This window comes from Diceros bicornis, chromosome 35, assembly GCF_020826845.1.
Source record: "Diceros bicornis minor isolate mBicDic1 chromosome 35, mDicBic1.mat.cur, whole genome shotgun sequence".
In the NCBI taxonomy this organism is placed as follows: Eukaryota; Metazoa; Chordata; class Mammalia; order Perissodactyla; family Rhinocerotidae; genus Diceros; species Diceros bicornis.
This window is the reverse complement of record NC_080774.1, coordinates 10,362,471-10,385,781: the sequence shown is the minus strand read 5'-3', so window position 1 is coordinate 10,385,781 and position 23,311 is coordinate 10,362,471. Positions and strand designations below refer to the sequence as shown.

The 23,311-nt window shown below is 47.8% G+C and overlaps 1 protein-coding gene across 7 annotated transcripts in view; it reads left to right on the top strand.

Annotated features, from left to right (window-relative positions):
• HECTD4 (HECT domain E3 ubiquitin protein ligase 4) overlaps positions 1 to 23,311 on the top strand; it is a 179,161-nt gene that overhangs the window by 143,343 nt on the left and 12,507 nt on the right. For 4 of the 7 annotated variants that reach the window (XM_058531453.1, XM_058531450.1, XM_058531452.1 and 1 more), the window contains exons 55-67: positions 1,062 to 1,222; positions 5,480 to 5,661; positions 6,822 to 7,027; positions 7,324 to 7,454; positions 7,762 to 7,967; positions 9,542 to 9,721; positions 11,948 to 13,254; positions 14,272 to 14,479; positions 17,041 to 17,264; positions 17,357 to 17,508; positions 18,884 to 18,990; positions 19,704 to 19,827; positions 22,730 to 22,920. In XM_058531453.1, the coding sequence (XP_058387436.1) occupies positions 1,062 to 1,222; positions 5,480 to 5,661; positions 6,822 to 7,027; positions 7,324 to 7,454; positions 7,762 to 7,967; positions 9,542 to 9,721; positions 11,948 to 13,254; positions 14,272 to 14,479; positions 17,041 to 17,264; positions 17,357 to 17,508; positions 18,884 to 18,990; positions 19,704 to 19,827; positions 22,730 to 22,920 (3,379 nt within the window). Of the gene's footprint in view, positions 1 to 1,061; positions 1,223 to 5,479; positions 5,662 to 6,821; positions 7,028 to 7,323; positions 7,455 to 7,761; positions 7,968 to 9,541; positions 9,722 to 11,947; positions 13,255 to 14,271; positions 14,480 to 17,040; positions 17,265 to 17,356; positions 17,509 to 18,883; positions 18,991 to 19,703; positions 19,828 to 22,729; positions 22,921 to 23,311 lie in introns of those variants that run through there. The other 3 variants (XM_058531449.1, XM_058531454.1, XM_058531455.1) reach the window with 3 other exon arrangements.

Genomic DNA, 23,311 nt, shown 5'->3' with positions numbered 1-23,311 from the left:
TGATTAAGAAGTATCTATCCACCACATTGATAAGCTTTGGTATCTATCTGGAGAGAGATACAGATAATGTTGAATACCATTACTGTTTTTTTTTTTTTTTAATAATTTATTTATTTATTTATTTTTTCCCCCAAAGCCTGCAGTAGATAGTTGTATGTCATAGCTGTACATCCTTCTAGTTGCTGTATGTGCGACGCAGCCTCAGCATGGCCGGAGAAGCGGTGCGTCGGTGCGCGCCCGGGATCTGAACCCCGGGCCGCCAGTAGCAGAGCGCACACACTTAACCGCTAACCCATGGGGCCGGCCCCCATTACTGGTTTGAAATTGAAAGTTTTACAACTTCAACTGACTCTATTTTGCCAGAACCTTATTATTAAATTTTTAAAAGAGGTTATTGACTGGTGGTTTACTTAACATGACCTTTCAACTAGAAAATTCCATCAGTAATACTGTTAATTTCCCAGTGCCTTCTGGTACAAACTTCTGAGTTCTGGTTATCAGGAAGTATATAAGTGACAATAGTTTTCAGCAATGGAAATGTGTGAAAGTAAAAATTAGAAAAATAGAAATTTTAAGTAATAATTCTGTTATTTCTCAGGTAGTTTGATTCCCTTTGCTTTGATAATAATCCCTAAATAAAAATTACATTGGTTTTTGAATCCAGAATCCATATGCGTGAGCTTATTTTTTATTTTCCTGGCAAAAATCAGACCTGTCAGACAGATTCCCTGTCTTTACAGAAATATTAACATAAAAACAATGAACATAAATTTTGCCTGGCAACAATGTGTGTTGAACTGTTATTGAAATATAGCACCATTCTCTTTAAATTTCTAACTCATGATTACATGGAAGTTCTTTAATTTATCATACCAATTAAAATTTGCCAACTGGAATGAAAAAACTAAACACATTATCAATACTAACCAAATGTCTTTGAACTTCAGACTCGGTCAGTGACATGAAACTAGCATTTATTGCTATAAAACTTTAGTGTGTTTTAAAACTCGGGAAAGAGGTCAGTGCTCAAAAAACAAAGACATTTCCTTTTACTATTGTAGGTAAATGAATTGGTGCAAGTAGAAACATACCTCCGAAGTGAAGGTGTGCTGGTCCGATACTGGTATCCTATTGATATGTTGGAAAGGCCCCCAGCAGGCTACCGAAGGACTGCCACCAATGGGCTGGTCACACTGGACAATGCCAACCTTCAAATTCACAGGTACAATTGAGCCCTTCTTTCTAGTGGGTCACAGAAGTCCACTTCGTATGTTTTACCACACGTGCCATTCATTGTTGACAAGAAGGCTTTTCCTTCAAAGCTAACAGAGAGAGAGAAGGCAGCCAGTAAAGATAACAGCAAAATTGCAGGAGTTGGGAAGAAAAGCTGTGGGATCCAGTATCACCTGGCGTATGCCAGGCACTCTGCTGTGAGTTGGGGGGATTGAGGGGTGGCTGGAGATGTGAAGCATGTGGGAAAGTTATAAAGAGTAAAGCAAGTCAAGATGAGGTGCAGTCTGTACAGAAGTTGAGAAATAATGCTGTACACCTGAAATTTATATAATGCTATCAACCATGTGACCTCAATAAAAAAAAAGAAACGAAAGAAAACTTGGATAATTGTTGAAACCAGATCATAGGTGCATGGACTTTGTTATATCATTCTCTGCATTTTTGTATATGTTGGAAAATTTCCATACAGAGAAATGCTTTTAAAAAGTCACATTTGACCTAAATCCATAAAATAAGTGAAATGGGTAGGAATAAAAAGAGATAACTAAGAGGATGCCCATGCACTGTGTGAGCAGCCAGCTCATTTCTCTGTTAAGCTTATGAGGTTCCTTGAGTGCCGCTGTTAAGCTTTGTGCCTAGCACTGTGTGGGGTCTCTAAGGGAACATGTGCCTGCCCTCAGTGGGTTAAAACCTAATGATCTGGCAAGATTACCTCACATGCACCTGTGAATTGTTTCTTTCCATCTTAAAAATTCTAGCATCGTTTCAGAGGAAAATATAATAAATGGAGTTCTCTGATAAAGGTTTTCATAAACAATTTTTCATGCTATTCATCCATTAGCATCACAGTTTCTCATTATATTGTCAGTTTTGAACCAACTTGAGTATATCTCCAGCTTAGTCGTCTCACTGAAACTCTAGAAACATGTCCCACTGCCTCCTTGCCATCACCACTCAGATATTGCATTCCCCTATTTGGGTGGTGTGAAGTTCAACTTGACAGTCAAATTCACAAGACTAAAATAGGCCATACTTGACATTAGGTTCACTTAAAAAGATACAGGATGGGAAGCATGGTATGCCACAGGGCCATGTCATGTGTGTTTTTTCAGCAGGAATCATCATAGTTGTCCACACAGAAGTTCAGGGACTATTCTCTGACCCCACCCACACCAGTGACAACCCAAGCGTGAGGGATAGGCTTCACATGGCAGTGTCTACATGGTGGCTGAGCAGCCCCATGTCCCAAATAGAAGCCCGTATCTCTTGTAACAACTCCACAGACATAGCTTCTAGGGATTCCAGCAAGAGGCATGCGCAGTTACAGGAGCCACTATACTCCAGGAAGCCTCGAAGCTGAGGCTTCCCACTGAGAACGTTCTTTCCACCCTCCTAGTCCAGATGTAGCTTGCCAGTTGGGGGTCATTTTGACCATAAGCAATGTGCCTGGTACTGCTGATACTCTACTTGTGTCAAGTTTTCAGAAGAATGGAGCTGAAAACAAGCTAACCAAAGTCAATCCTTACGTAGACGAGGAAAGAATGTTGTTGACTCTTTACTCACAGATAACCTAAGAGGCACCTAAAATGTGGCATGTGAAGTAGAATCTGGATTTTCCCCAAAGCCCCTCCTTCACTGGTCTTTCCATGTCTGTAAGGGGTGCCACGAGTCATCCTTTTTCCTTGTTATCTCACGTAACCTTTCAGCAAGTCCTGTTGACTCTTCTTCCAGAATGCACCCCCAGTCTGTCTGCTTCTCTCCAGTTCCGCCACCACCACGCTAGTCTAGGCCTCAGCTCTCTTTTCGTGCCACAACAAAGGGATCTTTTAGAAACATAGATCACTCATCTTTCTCCTCTAATTCAAACCTTCCCATGACTTTCCATTTCCTTTGGAGTAGAATCCAAACCCTTAACCTGGCTCACCCTGCGTCAGCCTCCGAGTCTGCTTCTCCAGCGTACTCTCCTTCAGCAGTGCTGGCCTTTCTGTTTCGCTCACACACCAGGCTTCTCTCCTCCTCAGCGTCTCTGTGTATGCTGTTCCCTCTGCCTGGAATGCTTTGCCCAGAAGTTTGCATGGCTGTCTCATTCTTGTCATTCAGATCTCAATGAGTGTCACCTTTCCGAAAAGGCCTTGCCTCACTGTCTAATCTAAGTAAGCACGCAGTCACATGTTATAATACTGTATTTTCTCTTCCAGGACCTGGTATTTTTACTTGTTGTTGTTTTTTTTTAAATTTGTTTATTGTGTGTCTCCTTCCTCTAGAATGTAAGCTTCCTAAAAGCAGAGACTTTGTCTGATTCTTTGCTACAGCCTCCAGTGCCTGATCTGGGCTCTGGCTCGCATTGTAAACTCAAAATATTTGTTGAAAAGAATCCCCAAACATGTACGCTTGAATATCAGCATGATACTATTAAAAGCTCTTAAAGCTTTATTTAATGACTTTTACTCATATTTTTAGCAAATGTCTCTGATAGATGAAACCTATTGACTGCTGACTAACAAGTGAGAGAAAAGGCAAGAAAGTGCTTTGTAGGATTACAGTCAGGCTACAGATGTAGGACGTTTATTCTCAGTATTAATGCAGTGATCTCGGTATTGGGAGAGATATGAAACATGCCATACAGATTTGTTTGATCAATAAAGTGACTGGATTTCAGGTCCTAGTACGGATTTTCATCAGAGGTATACACTGTCTAAAGCACTGCATGGGTTTGAGAGAGAATTTAGAAAAACAAAGGGGTGGAGGCCTCATCAGCAGTGGCTGCAGAGGCATCAGCCTCTGCGGAGTCACAGGAGAGGCACCAGCCCAAACCGTCTCCTTCCAGCCTTATCCTGGCAGCTTCAGCCTTTGAAGTCTGAGGAGAGGGCTGTGGGGAGTCTGTGCGGGCTTTCGGCTTTCATACTCAGCGTCGTCTGTTTTCTGTCCTGGTCCTGTGAGCTGTGCCAGTGCAGTCAACGCATGGGCTTCCGAGGAGGCAGGAAAAAGGTGGAGTTGGCTTGTTTCAAATTCTGACAGAAGAATATTACAAACTGGTGGAGATGAGAAAGAAGCCACCTAACATTCAGCATCTTAGCTGTTTTCTTGTTCATCTTCACTTCATAGCCATACAGATTCGTCAAGTGTTATATGTTGGGTTGTTGTTTCTTTAGTTGCCATTATGCCCAAGTCTGAGTTATGATGGAGTAGCATTAAATTTAATTCCAGTCAGTAGGCAATTATCAGATGACCCCTGTTGGTTCAGAGTGGGTTAGGGACCTAGACTTTATAGAAACAGGGCTGCTGTGGAAAAAGAAACTGCTTCTAAAGCTGCTTCTAACTTGCCTTTTTAGTTAAGTGCTTAATACCAGGAGAATTTTTAATTATGGTGATTAGCTAATAAAATACAGGGAGCCTCCCCTATGCTTAGTATTAGCTAGATTAGATTCTTTATCAAGAGATGTAATTTTAAATGAGGCCTGCTTCGTCACTAATGAGCTATTATTCAAGTTGAATGCCAATGCTTCATAAATTCATCACATAAAAAGTGCTCACGGTGAGTTTTTTATAATAGCTTTATTGAGATAAAATTCACATACCATACAATTCACCAGTTTAAAGTATACAAGTCAGTGGTTTTTAGTATATTCATAAAGTTGTACAACCATCACCACAATCAATTTTAGAACATTTTCATCACCCCAAAAAGAAACCCATACCCATTAGTAGTCAGTTCCCATTCTCCCGTCCCCTAGCTCAACCACCAGTCTTTTATCTCTCTCTATGGATTTGCTTAATTCTGGACAATCTGTATAAATGGAATCATACTATGTGGCTCTTTGTGTCTCGCTTTTTTTTTTTTTTGCATGGCATAATGTCTTCATCCATGTTGTAGCATGTATCAGTAATTCATTCCTTCTTATTGCTGAATAATATTCCATTATATAGATTTACCATTCATCAGTTTATGGGCATTTGGGTTGTTTCCACTTCTTGGCTACTATGAACAATACTGCTATGAACAGACGTGTAAGTTTTTGTGTGAACGTATATTTTCGTTTCTTTTTCCACAGTGATTTTTGCATTGAGAAAATCCAAACCTAGCTAACTGTGGTTTTTTGTTTAAAGCACAAGTGATTCACTTGGAGTACAGAACATGGGGCCAGAAGCACAGCCTGAGATGTGTCCTTTCCTTTCAGAAGCCTGCAGCTTGGTCCTGTGTGGGGCGTAAATGCTCAGTGCGTCTCCCCTGCCTTTTCCCTTGCAGAGAGCTGCTACGATGTGAGGCTTCGCTGGCCAGGCTGTACTGCCGCATGGCCCTGCTCAATATCTTCGCCCCCAAACTGCCTCACTTGTTTACCCGCCTCTTCCACATCCCTGCCATCCGGGACATTACCCTGGAGCACCTGCAGCTGCTGTCCAATCAGCTCCTTGCTCCTCCCCTCCCAGGTAAAACTTGGCTTTGTTACCATCACTGCAGAAACCAGCCCCAGCTGGGAGGTGTGCTTAGCGTATCGTTCTCCACGTGAGGGGAGGAGAAATTCGAGCGCAGTACCTTTAGATTAGTGTGGACAGACCGCACTAAGAGCTGTGATTGTCTTGGCAGTGCTGTCTCCCTCTTTGAAAAATGTATCACTCACTTTAGTCATTAATCTTTTAAGCATTCATTGAGCTTCTCAAACTAATTGTGGATCAAGGAAAACTAAGTGTTATTTGTGAAATCTAGTCACTATACTGCTGCCACAGACATTTCCGGGCATGGTAAAGAAGAAGTGTTCCTGCCATCAGACTCCTTCAGAGCAGACCAGATTGATTCATTGTGACTTCAGGCGGAGCTGTTCCAATGCGCCACCTTTTGTGCGTCTGCTAACCTTGAGGTCCCTGGGGTGAGGGCCGCCTGCTCCCCTGGTGAAAGCTAAGTGATGAATCTGCTCTTGGCCCAGTCAAAGACTGAGGGCCCCTTCTGTCTTCCTCGGGCACCTTGGCCTCTAGCCTGCTCCCCTTGACCTCCCAGCAGCTAAGATGGGAGCAAGAGGTGAGACAGCAGGTGGCTCTCTAAGCGTTGAGGGCATCTCACAGCCGTGGGGCCCCAGCCAGTGCAGGTGTGCTGCATCTCCACTGGCCCACCTCAGTGCCCGGGTCCACCGGCCCAGCCCAGGAACTTAGAGGCTCTGAAACATGCCTGGAAAGCGTTCAAGTGCTTGTGCAGGAAGCTCTGTCGTAATGACCTGATACTTGCTTTATAAACTGCACCCTGAGCCACCCTAGTCGTTCCTGATGCAGCTCAGGGTGGGCCAGGGCAGCCAGATAGGTCAGGCTCTGGGAACCCCTGAATCCGAGCAGCTCCACTTCTATCTGCTCGATAGACCTGGGCCTCCACTTAAGATTTTATTTTAGGAAACAGTTTTGTTGCTTAAAAGAAAGCCAAAATTTAAAGACCACTGATCTTCTAAATCCCCTCATGCAGGATCTATCTGTTATCCAAGACATTATGTCCAGGCTGACCCCTCCCGATGTCTGGACAGGTTGTTCATTGTTTGTTACTTAGGATCTCACAGCCATTGGCTGCTGTGCTTCTGGTAAACTTATGTTTTCTTTCCTGTCCCCAGACGGCACCATCAGCTCCAGCTCAATCCTCCTGGCACAGTCTCTGCAGCATTGCATCCATTCCCAGAACTGCTCAGCCACTGACCTCTTCTACCAGGGCAACTCGCAGACAGTGAGGGAGTGGCTTAACGTGGCCATCACACGGTCTCTGCACCAGGGCGAGGAGAGCCTTTTGGAGCTGACGAGACAGATCTGCTCTTTCTTGCAGGTGAAAGTCTAAAGCTTTCATGTCCCTGAACTGGGCTAACAGTTTTGGCTGGAAGTCTTAGTGGCTTGCGAAAAATGACTCTTTCTTCCTGATGCTTCCCTCCTTGTTGGTCTCCTTTTCTTTGAAGCTCTTCTGCCTTGTCCCATCTGTAGTGTCCTTCCTCCCAGAGGACTTACTTGTCCTCCTGAACCTATGACAGCATATTCGTGGGCTCTGTCCTTCGCCTGGGAGCTGGGAAGATGAAATGCTCTCCTGTGTTTAGCCTGTGGCTTTCCTTGTTAAATGTCTCTTTGCAGACAGCACCAGAGCAGTTCCCCTCCGAAGAGTTTCCAATTTCCGAGTCCAAAGTCAATATGGATGTTAATTTCCCCGGGGCGGCTTTTGTCGTTGTATCTTGCAAAGAAAGTCAGTCTGGATTCCGCAAAGAGTAAGTTGCGTGTTCTCCAGAAGATGGTGATGGGGAGAGAAAAGTAAAACAGATTCTGGTGAAATTGACAGAAGAAAAACTCAAATTGTTTTTATTCTTTAATGCATACTATATTTGAAAATAATTTACAGTTCTTCTCATATTTCCATGTTTTAGAAATTAGTCTTTATAAAGACTGACCTTCTAAAATGTGGTGGAAGTAACTTACATATGCCCAGTTCTCACCCTCCTTCTCATGACAAAGCATCTATTGACTCTCCCTTGTATGCGTGGCTGGACTCTCCTCACGCTCATCCCTCCTCCTCAGCTCCTCTCTGTACAAGGCGCCATGGGCACGCGTGCTCGTGTACGGGCTTGGCCACAAAGTGAAGCGAAATGGCCAGCTAAACCTCATCGAGGCCGTCTGTTACCCGCGGGATGCATCTCCGGCCAACACCGGGCTCACGCCTCCTCCCACCACCAACCAGTACCCTTCTGTGATCCTCTCCACGGACAAGGTCCACATCAAACTGGGTAAGACTCCGAGTTAACTCATGGTAATAAGAATAGCTTGAAGTCATTCTCTGCTTTCCTTCTTTTTGAAGATAGAAAGGATTTGGTTCCTTGCTGTGTTCCAGTTTCCTATTGGTAAAGAACAGGACTGCTGGGGGCAGTGTATTTTGGAGACAGTAGATTAAAAGGGCTCCCCTTCCTGCCTGGAGAAGGCCTGGTAGACACTGCCTAGACCACATGGGGATTTCCTTTCCTTTCACAAGTGTGTGCTGGGATACCCGCTCTTCACAATGACCTGAACAGCGCAGTCTCATCATTTAACTGTCGAAATCCCAGTTCCCTTTCCTCGAGTTCTTGTTAAAACCGAATTCTCTCGGGTATCCTGTGGCTCCCAGGGGCACAGGCCACAGTGAGCGTCTACTCCCCATCTAGGTGGTAAACAGCCTAGTGGCCAGGCTGCCAGGCTCAATGGGGCTTGTCTCCCTGGCATCCTTTCTTAAACCTTGGCGGTTTTCAATTTAGAGGAGGGCTCCGTCTCTAATCCTGGAGCTATCGCTGACTTTGTGTACCAGGGCCAGCTGACTGTTTCTGAGTAAACACACAGAGGAAAGGAAAACTAGTCACAGACTCCCACTACCCTTCCTTGGTGTGTTTGAGAAGAACAGATGGACACATGTTTGCTAGAGACAATTATGAACTGGGTTTGAAGTCAAAAACTGGGCCTCGGCCTCCCCATTGCTCCTGTCCCAGAGACACTGCATCTTTAGGGAATGAAATGAAAGGAGATTTCTTAAGTGATTTGGTCATTGCCAAACAACTTTATGATCTTTTTTTATTAGGGTCTATTTTTTCGTAGTATTTTGCCTATACTAGCTGTTTTAAACTTTATAATTAAAAAACAGAGGATCTCTGTCTTACCTGTCATTCCCCAATTACCACTGTGTAAACATTCACCCCAAAGTGCAGGCCAGTCAACATGGTTCCTCCTGTCTTGTCCAAAGACCTCTAACCCCCTCCCTGGTTTATGTCTGACCAGGGCTTGCAGTGGGGGGTTGGGGAGTCTCAGGGCCTTTTCCTCTCCCTGTAGGCAGCTTTGGGTCACATTCAGGCCATAGCAGTGACAGAAGGTAATAAAAGAGAACCAAAGCCCAAGGTCCTGGTAGCACCTGGTCTGGGGGACCCCTTGCTGGTCCACTCTGTAAAACCAATATAAGTGTAATGCTCTCGTGGGATTATAGCCACGCCAAAGGGCTGATTAGTTTTTTACCAAGTTGGGAATATTCCAATGAAGCGTCTTTTAAAGTCTGACTTACTATTTCCCTGCTGGGTCATCAGGCTGGTTGATGTCTAACTGGCTGAGGAATGTTTCTCCTTCCCTATTCCTGTCGCTGCCCTTTGTCCCGCTGTCACACCAGCAAGTGGACTCCTTGGAGGGATGTCCGCTGACTCCTTCTGCACCTGCAGCTGACTGTCTGGAGTGTCGAGAGGTCGCTCCAGCAGATGAGTGGGTGGGCTTTCGGACCCTGTTTCTCCACATGCACCTGGCAGGTCTTTTGCTGCCAGTCGTGAGCTTTCCTCCTGGGTGCTTCTTCTAGGGGTGTCTCCACCTCCTGGAGCCGTGCTGGTGTTACATTCTCTGCCCCTGGAATTCCCACTGGCTATGGCCTTTGCGGAGCAGCTGCTGTCCTGGAAGTCGGAGGATGGCGAAGGGAAGTCGGAAGATGAGCCTGACACCCTCCCGACGTCTGTCCTCCTGCAAGTGGTGGAGCTGCTGGGTGAGGCTTCCCTTCCCTCCTGGCCGGGGCCTGGGCAGCAGTCTCGGTGCCTGAGGAAGGAGCTGGTCACAGGGGCTAGGGAGCAGCCGCAGGTAGCCCAGGCGCTGATAGCTTCTTGTCGGGTTGCTGTCGTGTGAAGTGGGCTTGGGGAATTGAGTATAAGCTATAGCCTAGACTTTCAAATGATTTGCAGGGTATTTCCATGATTTTGAGGGGTGGCAACTAACCATGAAAATAAGATTAATTTTATCATCTTTACTTTAAAACATAAATATATGCCCTTATTATAACTTTGTAGGTGAAAGGTGGCATGGAAGTGAACGATGTTACAAAATCAAACATGACTTCGTAGCACCTGAAAGGTTAAAAAGGGGTTGCATTTTGGCAAAACTCATGGAATGGTAAATTTAAGAGTTGTGTGCTTACCATATGTAAATTTACCTCGAATTTCTAAATAAATTTTGAACTTTAATGATATGTCTGCTTAAGTGTTTAGGGATAAAACATACTGATGTCTGCAACTCATTTTGAAATAATCAAAAACTGAGATGAGTTTAAAGATGAATAGAGGATAGATAGACAGACGTGTAAGAAAGATACAGCCAACTGTTAACCGTAGAATCCAGGCGGTGGGCATATGGGTATTTACTGTGTAAGTAGTTCAACTTTTGTGTATTTTTTGAATTTTTTCATAGTAAAATATTGGGGAAAAAGTGTTGCAAACTCCACTGCCCTCAGGGGTCAGACAGATGCTGTAAATGAGAGAAGTAAAAGAAGAAAGTGGGCTGGGTGCTTCAGTGACCTGGAGAGCAGCCAGTGAGCCCTGCTCCTCAATGCTGCATGAGAATGTGGCCCTAGTCTTGCCAGGTGTTCTTACGTTCTATTTCAAGAAAAACCATAAATCTAGATATTGATGTGAATTTCCCAATTTTTAAATGCTGACAACTAAATTGAATTCTTTAAAACAAACTGGGCAAGGGGTTGGGGTGGTGAGCCGGGAACCACTGTGAGAACAAGGTGGCTCTCAGCTCACGGGCCTCTAATGCCCCTTTGGTGGAGAGTTCTCTCCCAGGCCTCCTCTTACATAAATGGCAAATGGCAGAGGAAGGACAGTGGAGGAGGGAACGTGAGCATCCAAGGGCTTGGCTCTGGACCCCTCTGGCACTTGTCCTCTGTGAATGGCTCCATGAGCACCCATGTCCCATGAGTTTATTTCTGATTAGAATTATCAAGCAGTGTCACCCCTGAGAGCAGGCAGCTTAGTTCCCTCTTTTGTAGGTGCTGGGCTTAATCAGAGATTCTCAGTAAGTCAGGCAGACCCGGCCCTTGGGCCTCCCTGTCCGTAACATGACTGTGTGAACAGAAGATACACCCCTGGCATGAAGGGGACCCTGGTGCAGGTGTGGGGTCCATCTTGTTGTTCTAGACAGTATTTCGAAACTTCAGTCATTCTCATGCCCCCCATGTCTGATTTCTACCATGTATACGTATCATGCCTGTCAGCATTTATTTACTTGTTTTTATGACAATCAACTCCTTTCTCCTTTTTTTAAACTTTAATTTTAAAGGAAACTTTATGTTGCTGCTTTAAATGGACAGTTAGTCTCCCTTGCCATAACTAGAAGATAACTGTAAGAAGATAAATAGTTATGAAATTCTGGCTGAATGCTGTTGCCTGTGAAAGGCTCTGGGTCTATGGCCCAGTCTCTGTTAAGAATATGCCAGCCCCATGGTAAGGCTTTCTTGGTGACAAAATCAGGACTAAAAGAGGAGTTCAAAAGGAATAACTGTTCAGTGTGTCTTTCTGTGCTGGCTGGTAAAATTGGCCTGTATGCCCCCAACAGTAAGCATCCCATGGTCCGAGAAACACTGTTCTAGTGACCTGACACTGACTTACTTGATACCCTTATAATGAAGAAAATAATGATTTTGTGGCCCAAGCCATGGAAGCAGGCTGCCGTGCCATCACCCAGCACAGTGGTTAAGGCCGTAGACTCTGGGGCCAGCCTGCCCGGCTCTCCCTCTGGTAGCTGTGTGACCTTGGGCGAGTCCTTCAGCTGTCTGAGCCTCTTTTTCTTCACCTGTGAGGTGGGGATGAGTACTGTAGTGCCTGTCTCACAGTGTCACCCTGAGGGTTGAATCCGTTAAAGCGCTTAGGACAGTGCCTGGCGCATGGTAAGTGCTGTGTGAGTGACTGTTGCTATTACTGTTTTATGTCTGCCTCAGGAAACTTCCTGTGGACCACGGACATGGCGGCCTGCGTGAAGGAGCTCGTTTTCCATCTCCTGGCGGAGCTCCTGCGCACAGTGCACACGCTGGAGCAGAGGAAGCACCCTGCTGGCCTGTCCTCCTCCATCGCCCTCCAGCTGAACCCCTGCCTGGCCATGCTGATGGCCCTGCAGTCGGAGCTGCATAAGCTATACGACGAGGAGACCCAGAGCTGGGTCTCGGGTGGTGCCTGCGGAGGCTCGGGAGCAGCAGCAGCTAGCGACCAGGGCAGGTTCTCTACGTATTTTCATGCCCTCATGGAAGGTTGCCTGGCGGTGGCCGAAGTGACTCTGCCTACCAACATGAGTGTCACAGCCAGCGGGGTGACCTCAACTACCGCCCCAAACCTCAGTGACTCGTCCTCCTCCTCCTCGTCCTCCCCAGGACAGACACCCCAGAGCCCCAGCCTCCTGTCCAAGAGGAAAAAAGTCAAGATGAAGCGTGAAAAGGCCTCCTCCTCCGGGAAGCGCCAGTCCTCCCGCTCAGTGGAATCAGACTCCGCCATGCTCAGCATCGGGGGCAGCAAGCCCGAGGACATGCTGTGGTTCCACCGAGCCCTCACCTTGCTCATCATCCTCCGGCACCTCACCAGGAAGGACCCGCAGGGGCTGGGCGTGACGAGTGACGCCATTGCCGACGCCTGCCAGGCCCTGGTCGGCCCCACTGCCCACAGCCGCTTGCTGGTGATCTCCGGAATCCCCACCCACCTGGACGAGGGCATCGTCAGAGGGGCTATCCGCAAGGCTTGCAATGCCCACGGCGGGGTCTTCAAAGACGAGATCTACATTCCCCTGCAGGACGAAGACCCCAAGAAGCCGAAAGACAAGGCTGAGGGCGGTGAAGGGAAAGCCGAGCCGGAGAAGACCCTGGGCTTCCCCAGCACGGACTGTTTGGAGGTCAGCACGTCCAGCAGCCTGACCCCCGCCGTGAGCGTCAGCGCATCTGCTTCCACCAGCCAGGCGTCCATCTGCAGCTCCCAGGGCATCTCGCAGGCAGTCAGTGACCTCTCGGTGGAGCCGCTGCCCTCAGGCCTCGAGCTGCCCATCCCTCCTGGCTTGTTGGAGCCCCACGTGGTGTCCAGCCAAGAGAGCCTGGACGTTTCCCTGTGCAGCACTGGCAGTCTGGGCAGCCTGGGGAGCCTGGGGGAGCCCCTGGACAATGCAGAGACGGCCTCGGTGTCGGACGTGGGCTCCCTGTACACAGTCACGTCCCTGGACAGCCAGCCCCTCGCAGTGCGCCCCATCAAAGGCTTCGCAGTCGTGGAGGTAACCGCGCTCACGGCTTGGCAACCACTAAAATCTTGAGCAACTTGAGTCCCCCAAGCCTCTTTAAACTTTCCATTATTATTTCCAAGGGATTAACTGATAGGTGACAGTGGAGCCCTTAGAGGCTGCCTGAGGCAGCCCTTGGAAACAGCAGTGATTTATCATGTTGATTTTTTATGTTTGAGGTCACATCTCTAAGAGTGCTATCAAGTCTGATGTCATGAAGCCAGTGCAGTTCATTGCTGAGTACGGGAGGGAGGTGGAGTGGCTCGAGGGGCTGATGGATGGGCTTTATCAAGTGCGTTCCAACTCAGGCCCAGCTGCTATATTTTTGAATGGCCTTAGGTTGTTTTAAATGCTACCCTCAGCAGGAGGGATCTTCACTGAGCAGTGTGAGAACAGACTCTTACCATTCTGTTCCAGGTGATTCTGAGTTTCAGATGGTGCACGTGTTGCTGGGTCCCATTTCCACTTCAAGATCCCATCTGTTTCTTGGGCCTGTTTGTTTAGAAATCGCACATCCTGTGTCTTCCTGCACCTTTGTGTAACGGGAGTCAGGCTCGGAGTAAAAACTCTTCTCCCCTTTACTGGATGTGGAGAGGAGGGCTCTGTCAAGAGAACTCGCGTTGCCTTGCTCTCCCCAGTGGGCTCTGAAAGGAGAGCTCCAGGATCCAGTGGCTGGTGTCCTTCCTAGAATCACTTCTTTACTGTATCTGCCTTCTTCCTGGGGACTTTGTCAGAGCCGAGCATGGATTTTAGCCTGCTGGGCATCGGGGTAAAGCCTCAGACCTGTCCAGGGTTTAGTGACGAGGTTTCCAGTTGAGTTGTTCCCTTCCAGGTTACTGCCGTTGGCACGCGGGAGAGACTCTACCAGGAAGGCCAGCTCCCCTGAGTTGGGCAGTGCTCACAACACTCTAGACCAGGAGAGGGTTTCAGGGAAAGGCAGGAAGGGAAAAAAGTCATTCCTGTTGAATTGGTCACTCTCTCAAATCCCGACCCTTTTCTTTGTTCACACAGATAAGATCCCGAGCCAAAATCGAGAAAATTCGAGCAAGTTTATTTAACAATAATGACTTGATTGGTTTGTCAAGTTTGGATGGTGAAGATGAATTAATGGAAATGTCAACGGAAGAGATTCTCACTGTATCTGTAGTAAATCAGAGTTTGTTCGATACTCAGGGGAGCCCAGGGTTAGAAGATTATTTCAATGATAAGTCAATTAAAGGTAGGTTATGAATTTTTTTTTAATTAATAGACTTTTTATTGAGCAGTTTTAAATTTACAGAAAAAATTGAGCAAAAATGATCTCCCCCCTCTATGCCCAATTTCCCCTATTTTTAACATCTTAACTTGAAAAGGAACTCTGGGGGCACTCCTGGGGGTTGCAGACTTAATAAATGATTCAGGGGGTGTTGGGGAGATGGGACAGGAGGTTCATTGCTTGGCTAAGGGAAGATGCATTGTGTGCATCTTCATATGATGTAGAGAGAACACTTCTACCGTCTCCCAGCTGTCCGGGCTCCCAAGGCCGTGGGGCTGCTCCTGCCACAGGCCCACTGTGTCCAGCCAGTCAAGAGACCACCAGGAATGGCTGCGCCACAGCCCGCTTCAGGCTTGAATGTGGGCTTGCATTCAAGTCATATTTTTCCTTTTGTCTGGCCAGGCTTCCCCTTGTTCAAGTTCAGGGGTATTTATTTTGTTCTGTCCTGTGGAGCTAGAACGTACCAAGTACGTTGCTGGTAGTCATTTGGTCATATGGTTGAGGGCAGCAAATGCCTCACCCGTGAAAACTAATTCTTGGGGAAGAAGCAGTTCTAGCTCCTTTTTCACAAAGTCCCACTTTGTCATTCTGGCGGCTCTTATGTAGGGGACCCTGTCGGGTTCCCCACTTCTTCTGTGCGATACCCAAGTGTTCATCCAGGACCGAGGCTCTCCCAAGGCCCCAGAGCTGACTCTCGCAGGAGGCTCTCACCTAAAGCCAGGCTGCACTTCAGAAGCGGCAGCAATTTTTCTTTTATAATTACAGTTCTTTGTGTTGTCACTTTTATTTTGTACTAGTCTTTCTCAAAATTTTTAATCCGTTTCCTTTGTTCTAAATCGTTAGTGTTTGAAATTTCTTAATAGAGTTGTTTTGTTTTATGTTGTTCGAGTACAAAAATGTAATATGGAGTATGGGTTTTGTTAGTTCACATTTTTCTGCCCCAATCATGAAATTTTGAAATGTTCCCCCAGGGCTGAGACCAGAGTAAGGTAAGTAAGGCCTTGAGCACAAAATGTAATGGGGCTCCAAAAAACTCAGTAATCTAGGTAATTTTTTTAATGCAACATGTATAAAAGTCAAAATTAATGCAAAATATCCATGATGAACAAAATACTAAAATTTTAAATGAAGACAGGATCAGTATTACTGACTTTTCCCTTTGTGTCAGGTTTTGATATGGCTCAGCAAGTACTATTAATATTTTGCTCATCATGGGTTTTTTTGTATTTATTTTGATTTTTTTTTTATTCTGCATTAAAATATATATCTTGATCACGAGTGTTTGGGGAATCTTGCGCTGAGGGGACCGCCTCACTCTCCCCGCCTTGGTCTCGGCCCTGCTCCCTTATTAGTGTGTGTTTTGCCCCCTCTGCTCTCAGCTGCCCACATGGGGATGACTAGTATAGGATCAGGGGAAAAACAGAGGTCTTTTTGTGCCGTAATTAATGCCTTAGCAGTCTTTCATACGTTGAATCTGAATTTAGTTCTAATTCCCGGTTTTGTCATAGTGAAACCCTCCACATGAGGTACTCGGTCTTTTGGTAACGTTTGCCACGTTAAACTGCTACGCGAGCTTTGCTTGAGATTCTTTAAGTTGTGGTTCTGCTGAGTCAGCTTCTAGGTCTGGCCACCTCCTCCGCACGCCTGTCCACACCCCGTCTGCCCAGATGCCTGTGAGGCCTTTGTGCTCTGCTCCCCACAGCTGAGCCTAACCTGGTGGTGGCTCTTGTGAGTCACATCCCCAGAGAGAAATGACAAGGAGAACAGAGCGGGAAGGAGGAGGGAGTGATGAGTGAGTCAGGACAGCTTCAAGTCAGGGTCCTGGGCCAGGAGAAGCACGCAGATGGGTTCCTACTGGTCCCTTAGGGAAGGCGGGAGCACCTTCTGGAGCACTTGTTTGGGGACCAAAAAAATGTGTTTTTTCTTGTGCTCTTGGACAATTTTCTTATATCTGAGAAAACTTGCTTTTTCCACCTGCTTGTGCCAGTTTTGAAACATGTTCTCTAATAATGTAATAACTTGTTTGACAACCTGTACTTGGCACTAAAAATACTTTTGTTCCTTTGAGACTATAGGCAGAAACATGTTGTTTCAGTTAAGGTGGGTCAAATTACCACAATAAATAAACCCAAGAGTCCAGTGGCTCAGACCCACAGAAGGTTTATTTCCTGCACGTGTGAGTCGAGGGTGTGTGCTGAGGTCTGCCATCCCTGGGGGCTTGTCATCTCCATGCAGTCAGTGGAGGACATGAGTGCAGAAGAAAGGAGACTGGCCCAGGAGAGGCTTACACCCCACGCCACAGGGCCACACCTTACAGCAAAGAAGGCTGGGCGTATAACTGAGGTGTGTGCCCAAAAGGGGACACCAGGTTTTGGCGGACAGCTCATCATTGCTACTAAATGTCTGTTACCCACTTTCAAAAATAAGTTGTTCGTGAAAAATAAACAAATAAAATGCTGCAAGGCTTATCCTCACGTAGCATGTTTATGGCAGAATTGTTTTGCCCTCCTTCCATTCTGTGACAGGTGAGAAGCTGGTGCCGGGGGCCAGAGAGGTGCTGACGGAGATATTTAAGAGCTGTGTCCATTCAGAGCAGATGCTGAGCCTGACACCGGCAAAGCCTATCAAAGTGTCTGACATTTATCTTAGCAAAGAGCAGATTAACTCCCAGACGCCAGGCAACCTCCTCCACCTCTTCTTCACCAATGTCCGGCCTCCAAAAAAGGTGCTGGAGGACCAGCTCACCCAGGTAGCTGCCCCATCCCCACTGTGCCTGTGCTGGGCCTCAGGTGTGCCTCGGGGTGAGCCTGAGCACCCCTCTCCCCCTTTGGTGCCCCACAGATCCTGAGGAAGTACGGGGTGCCGAAGCCCAAGTTTGATAAGAGCAAGTACAGCAAAGCCGGGAAGGAGCAGCACCCGGTGAAGGTGGTGAGCACCAAGCGGCCCATCACCAAGCCCCCTGCCAAGGACAAGACCGTGCTCAACAACGTCAGGTGGGTGTCTGAGGGGCTCGGAAGACGGGCCGGCCAGGGAAGTGCAGGAGCCACCTCCCAGCAGGCTTCCTGGGAGGCTGTCGGCGCCTCTGGGGAGCCAGACATCCTAGCTCTTCTCTGCTTTGTTGCTGGAGTCCTTTCGGTCCTCAGCTTCGTCAACTGAAAGAGAACGTTTCATTTTCTCTGCAAGTATCCTAAAATCTAGACCGTGCAGGCTGGAAAGCAGACCAGTTTGAATGAATAAAACATCTAAAATGTACAGAATTGTTAAAAAGTTCTGACTTCTTTTAACCACAAAAATAATGCATAGTTATTATAGAAAAACTATAAAATGTACACTTGCATATTGAAAAAAGCTTCATTACCCCATACATAGCAACTACTTTTAACATTTAAGTGCATCACCTTTTATTTACGTATATGTATTATTTTCTTAAATTTTAAATGGTTAAAATAGTACAAAATTCAAAAGCACGTGCAGTGAAAAGCTAGTCCTCTTCCCCTCCATCCTGAAGCCTCCTGGTTCCCTTCCCTGAGACTGCCAGTGTTACCTGTGTAGCCTTCTAGAGCTCTTCTGTGTACACACAAGCAAACATATAGACACCCGAATGTCAGGAACTCTACACAATGCCTGTACCTTGCTGTTTCTGTTTACTACTAACCTTGGAGGTGATTCCATATCAGCACACAAAGAATTTCCCCATTCCTTTTTTTTGTAATAGCTATGTAATATTCCATGTGTAATATACATACATGTTTAATAGAATTTTCTTTAGATACAGGCTTATGACTCTCAAGTACTTGTAGTTGAGACTCTGATAGCAAAGTGTTACCTAGAGTCTCTAGTCTCTAGAGGAATTGTTCAAATGATCAGAAAAATAAGGTGTCTTTTTATTAATTAATTATATATAATGATGCTTTTAAGTCAGTACCATCCAATAGAACTTGCTGTGATGTTGGAAATCTGTACTGTTTTCTGTTTGTGCTGTTCAGTACAGTAGCCACTGGCACATGTGGCTACTGAGCACTTGAAATGTGGCATGTGCAACCAAGGAACAGAATCTGTCATTTTATTTTAATTAATTGAAACTTCAGTTGCTACATCTGGCTAGTGGCTACTTCTTGGACAGTACAGCTGTAAAGTATATAGAAAGAATGTTTGCAAAGTGTCTCTTCGAGATTTTTCACACTTTAAAGCATCGGTTTATTCAGTAAATTTCCCAGTCAGAACAAAGCTGATCCTGAAGCCAGCCCTGTCTGACCCGTGAGCCATCATGGGGGAAGATGAGCTCATGCCTGTGTGGGGCTCTGCGTCTCCTCCATCAGGAGGAGGTATGCATATGAGGAATTCTGATTCCAATGCTTTGGTCTACAGCAGGACTGCCTTAAGTGAGAAAAAGCCAACTGTGAAGCCAAAGTCACCGGAAAAGAGCAAACCAGATGAAAAGGACCCAGAAAAGTCACCCACCAAAAAACAAGAAGGTGAATGAGCAGCTTGGGCCTGAGACGGGTTCAGGGCTGCTTTCATCCTGGAGACACGCAGCCCACCCTGGGAACCAGCCTCTTTGCTTTTGCCTGACCAGTGGGCTCCCTTGGGTTCCAGTTTAGGCCAGCCAGCATTGCGAGAGATGTTGGGAAGACAGACCCGGCCAATGCCAGTTGTTGCCCCACGATGCCGTCTTTGATGACCGTGAACCAGGGAGGTCAAAATAGCAGCTCCAAAAAATAACCATACACCCAAGGGGAGGAATAGATGATTGTGACTGAAAGTAAAGATCTCAAAATCTGCTTAGAAATTTTCTTCCAGAAGGCGCTTACCTGGGGCATTAGAACTTTAGCATCCTAAAGGCCCAAGCAGAGGTGGAGAAACTATTCTCATTGTCACGAGCATGGCTTAGTCAGTCAGGATGTTTCTGAGATTAGAGAAAGAAGGGCCTGTGGGAAAGCACTGCACCGCTTGATCCCCAGCCTGGTGATGTGAGGCTGCGGCTCAGAGACCCCGTAAGGTCAGGGGTTGTGTGTGTACTGGGCAGTGGGTAGAGATGGCCAGGTAACAGACACTGGAGTGGCGGGAGACAAAAGGGGGACTAGATGGATTGGGCCCTGAAAGAGAGGATGCGGCCAGAGCATGTTGTGAGGCCCCGCTGTGCACAGTTCTTACCAAATTCCTAACACTGCGAACTCTTTTCCATCAGTCCCTGAGGAAAAGTATCTGACTTTGGAAGGATTTCACAAGTTTGTTATTGACCGAGCCAAGCAAGACATCCGTAGTGTCTGGAGGGCGATTTTATCCTGTGGTTATGATCTTCATTTTGAGAGGTAAGAGGTGGTCCCTCAACTCAGTTGATACCTTGTGTAAAAACTATTTGCAACTGCTGCATGCATCCCCAAGAAAATACTTCCTGGAGAGCCCTTCTGTCTGCCGTGTTTTTAATGCCTACTGAGTTATTTTCTAATTTTTCATAATTGTTAAAGTGGGTTTTCTAACCCGTTTGAAAAGAAACCCTGTTCTAAACAACAGAAATCCATTTTCTCACGGTTCTGGAGGCTGGAAGTCCAAGACCAAGGTGTCAGCAGGGTGGTTTCTCCTGAGGCCTCTCCTTGGCTTGCAGTCACCTTCTCACTGTGTCCTTTCCTCTGTGCACCTGCATCACTGGTCTCTCTGTCTTCGTATAAGAACGCCAGTTCTCTTGGATTAGGGACCAACCCTTACGACTTCATTTAACCTTAATAGGTCCTTAAAGACCGCACCTCCAAGTATGGTCACATGGGGGTTAGGGCTTCAACGTTGGAATTGGAGGTGGGCGGCACATGTCAGTCCAACAGGGACCATCTCTTATTCCAAAGAACCTGTTTTCCTTGGAGTCACACTTTCTCTCCGAGTCTCCATTGCCCTCTCCCCCTCACAGGCGGGAGCACAGCAAGGTCACTGCTCCCCGAGTCTCCAGGGCCAAACAAATATGGTGTCTCCTTTCTAGCTGCAGGTGAATCCAGGCAGGGAAGATGTTTGCAAACCAGAAGAACTCTCCCTGCCCTCTCCCTCTGGCTCTCTCAGACACAGGCCTACACACCCCCACCCACAGCAAGATGTACTGGGCATTGGAGAAAGAATGGCTGCCAGAAGCAGGCTTTTTATTTTTTGTTTTTTTGGTGAGGAAGATTGGCCCTGGGCTAACATCTGTGCCCACTTGCCTCTACTTTTATATGTGGGATGCGTGCCACAGCATGGCTTGATAAGTGGTATGTGGATCCGTGCCCAGGATCTGAACCTGTGAACTGCAGGCCGTTGAAGCTGAGTGCACGAACTTAACCACTACACCACCAGGCTAGCCCCAGAAGCAGGCTTTTTAAAAATCCGTTTTCAGGGGCCGGCCCTGTGGCGCAAGTGGTTAAGTGCGTGCGCTCTGCTGCGGCGGCCCAGGGTTCACTGGTTCGGATCCTGGGCACGCACCGACGCACCGCTTGTCAGGCCATGCTGTGGTGGCGTCCCATATAACGTGGAGGAAGATCGGCATGGATGATAGCTCAGGGCCAGTCTTCCTCAACAAAAAAAAAAAAACAAAAAAGAGGAGGATTGGCAGATGTTAGCTCAGGGCTGATCTTCCTCACAAAAAAAAAAAAATCTGTTTTCAGCGCTGAGAAATTGTTTGCTGCTAGGCGCCAGCATTTTGTACCTTCATTGAAGGCTCAGAGTCAATCCCCAGTGGGCCTTGACATCACAGTGGCAGGGATGAGCTTTCTGACTTGTTTTAGAAGCCAGTAAGAGAGATGACTTTGGAGGTTTTGTTGAAAAGTAGAATCACCTCTTTTGAACTAGAAACTGCGTTCTAAGTAGGAAGGGAACAAATTGGACTAGGAACTCATTGCAGAGTGACCCGTTTCTAACAGCTAGGAGGGCTCGGTCCTGTGTTGTGGGGCCATGGTGGTGCCCTGACACAGCTTCCCCCCTCACCACAGCTGGTCTAAGGGCGGCCAAAGGCATCTGCCTGGATCAGCAGCCTGGAAGGGGCTGTAAGGGGACCCTCCCAGCAGCGGGGATCCCCTTCTGAAGGAGGCGAGGTCTCTCTCAGCACCTCTGTCCTGGGTGGGACAGAAGTGGCCTGTGATGAGGAGAGGCCTGATGCCACGTCTACCAGCTCCCCAAGACGGGCTCTGCCCGCGTGACGTGCTGTGTGTGGCAGGTGGCCCACGTGAGGGGCCGTGGGCTCTGGAACTAGGGGCACCTATCCACCCGCCTGCCTGCCTGCCTGCCTGCCTTGGGTTAATAGCTTACTGTTTGTGAAATAAGGACGTGCACACTTAGTAAAATCCTCATGCCGTCTACACAGACACGGGAGAGTCCCTGTGACTCTGTGGCCGGGGCAATCACTCTGCTGTCTCAGTAGACGTTTTCTGGGGGTGGGTTTTCAGTGCTGTAGAAGAGGGGTCAGACAGGACATACTGTTCTACCATCTGCTTTTTTTCGTTTTTCCGCATCGTCTGATGTTACTCCACCAGACGATTTTAATGGCTGCCTAGCTGTCCATTATCAGGACGTAGTGTCATTTGTTCAGCTGAGCCCCTAGCAGTGGACTCAGGTCGTGTCTGCTGCTGCTGTAGGAAAGCAGCCCTGCAGTGACGTCCTCACAGACACCTTTGCCGGTGCGGATAGCTCTATAGGTCACCCCTGGGATGGGATCGCTGGGTCAAGGGTCCTGGCTCCAGTGACACCAGCAGCTGGTACTCACTGTGCCCTTGGAATGTGCCGGGCGCCATGCTGTGTGCTCCACTGGCGTCCTCATGACAGCGCGTGAGACTGTGCTGTTGCCGGCTCTGTTTTATAGGTGAAGAAACTGAGGCTCAGAAAGTACGCGTGCTCTGTGGCCCGGGTCACCGTGGGTAGCCTGGATTTCACCCCGGGCCTCCAGAGCCCAGGTTCCTTGACCATAACGCCCTACTGTCCACGTGCCCAAGGGAGGCACGTGTGGATGCGGGTTGCCAAAGGCACCAGAAAGGTGGCGCCGTCCCCACCCCCTGCAGCCTGCTCAGCTTCTTTTGAAAGGAGCTTTTCCCCTCACGCTGAGTGGTCCCTCTGCAGTCGGCACCTTGGCTGAGCACCAGAAACAACCTGGGAGGCAAGGCTGCCTTACAGATGTCCTCCTGGGGCTGGGACGTGGCTCTGGAGGAATCCAGCAGTCTCCCCAGCGGCCCTGCCCACCTTGCGTTTCCCGCCCACCCCCAGGTGTGCCTGCATCGATGTCCGACATGCGCACAAGGCCTCGAGGAAGTGGACCCTGGAGATGGACGTGGCGCTCGTGCAGTACATCAACCGGCTGTGCCGCCACCTTGCCATCACACCCGCGCGGCTCCATCCCCACGAGGTCTATCTGGACCCTGCAGATGCCGCCGACCCCAGAGTGGCCTGTCTCTTGAGTATGTGGCCCCTGGGGTGTGCCTTTCAGGGACTGTCCCCTGCACTGCCCTGGGGGGGTGTCCCCCATGGCGGTACAGGGGTGTGTAGAAGGACTGGATGCCCTTTACGCGTCCATTGAACAAATCCTTAGGAACACCTGCTGTGAAAAAGAGGGAGAGAAAGAGAAGAAGCTGTGACTGTGGCCAAATTAAAGTTTGTGAGGCCTTATTATGTGCTTGTTGCAACCAAGCCATGCAGCAGGTACAGGAGGGCAGTGGCTGGGAGGCAATGGCCCACTGTCACACCCAGGCCCCTGCTAGAGGCCACACGGATGCCAGGCTGGCGTCGGGAGCGAGGGGGTCAGAGTGGTCTGATAGCACGCGTTAGAGACATTATCCTTAATGACAAGAG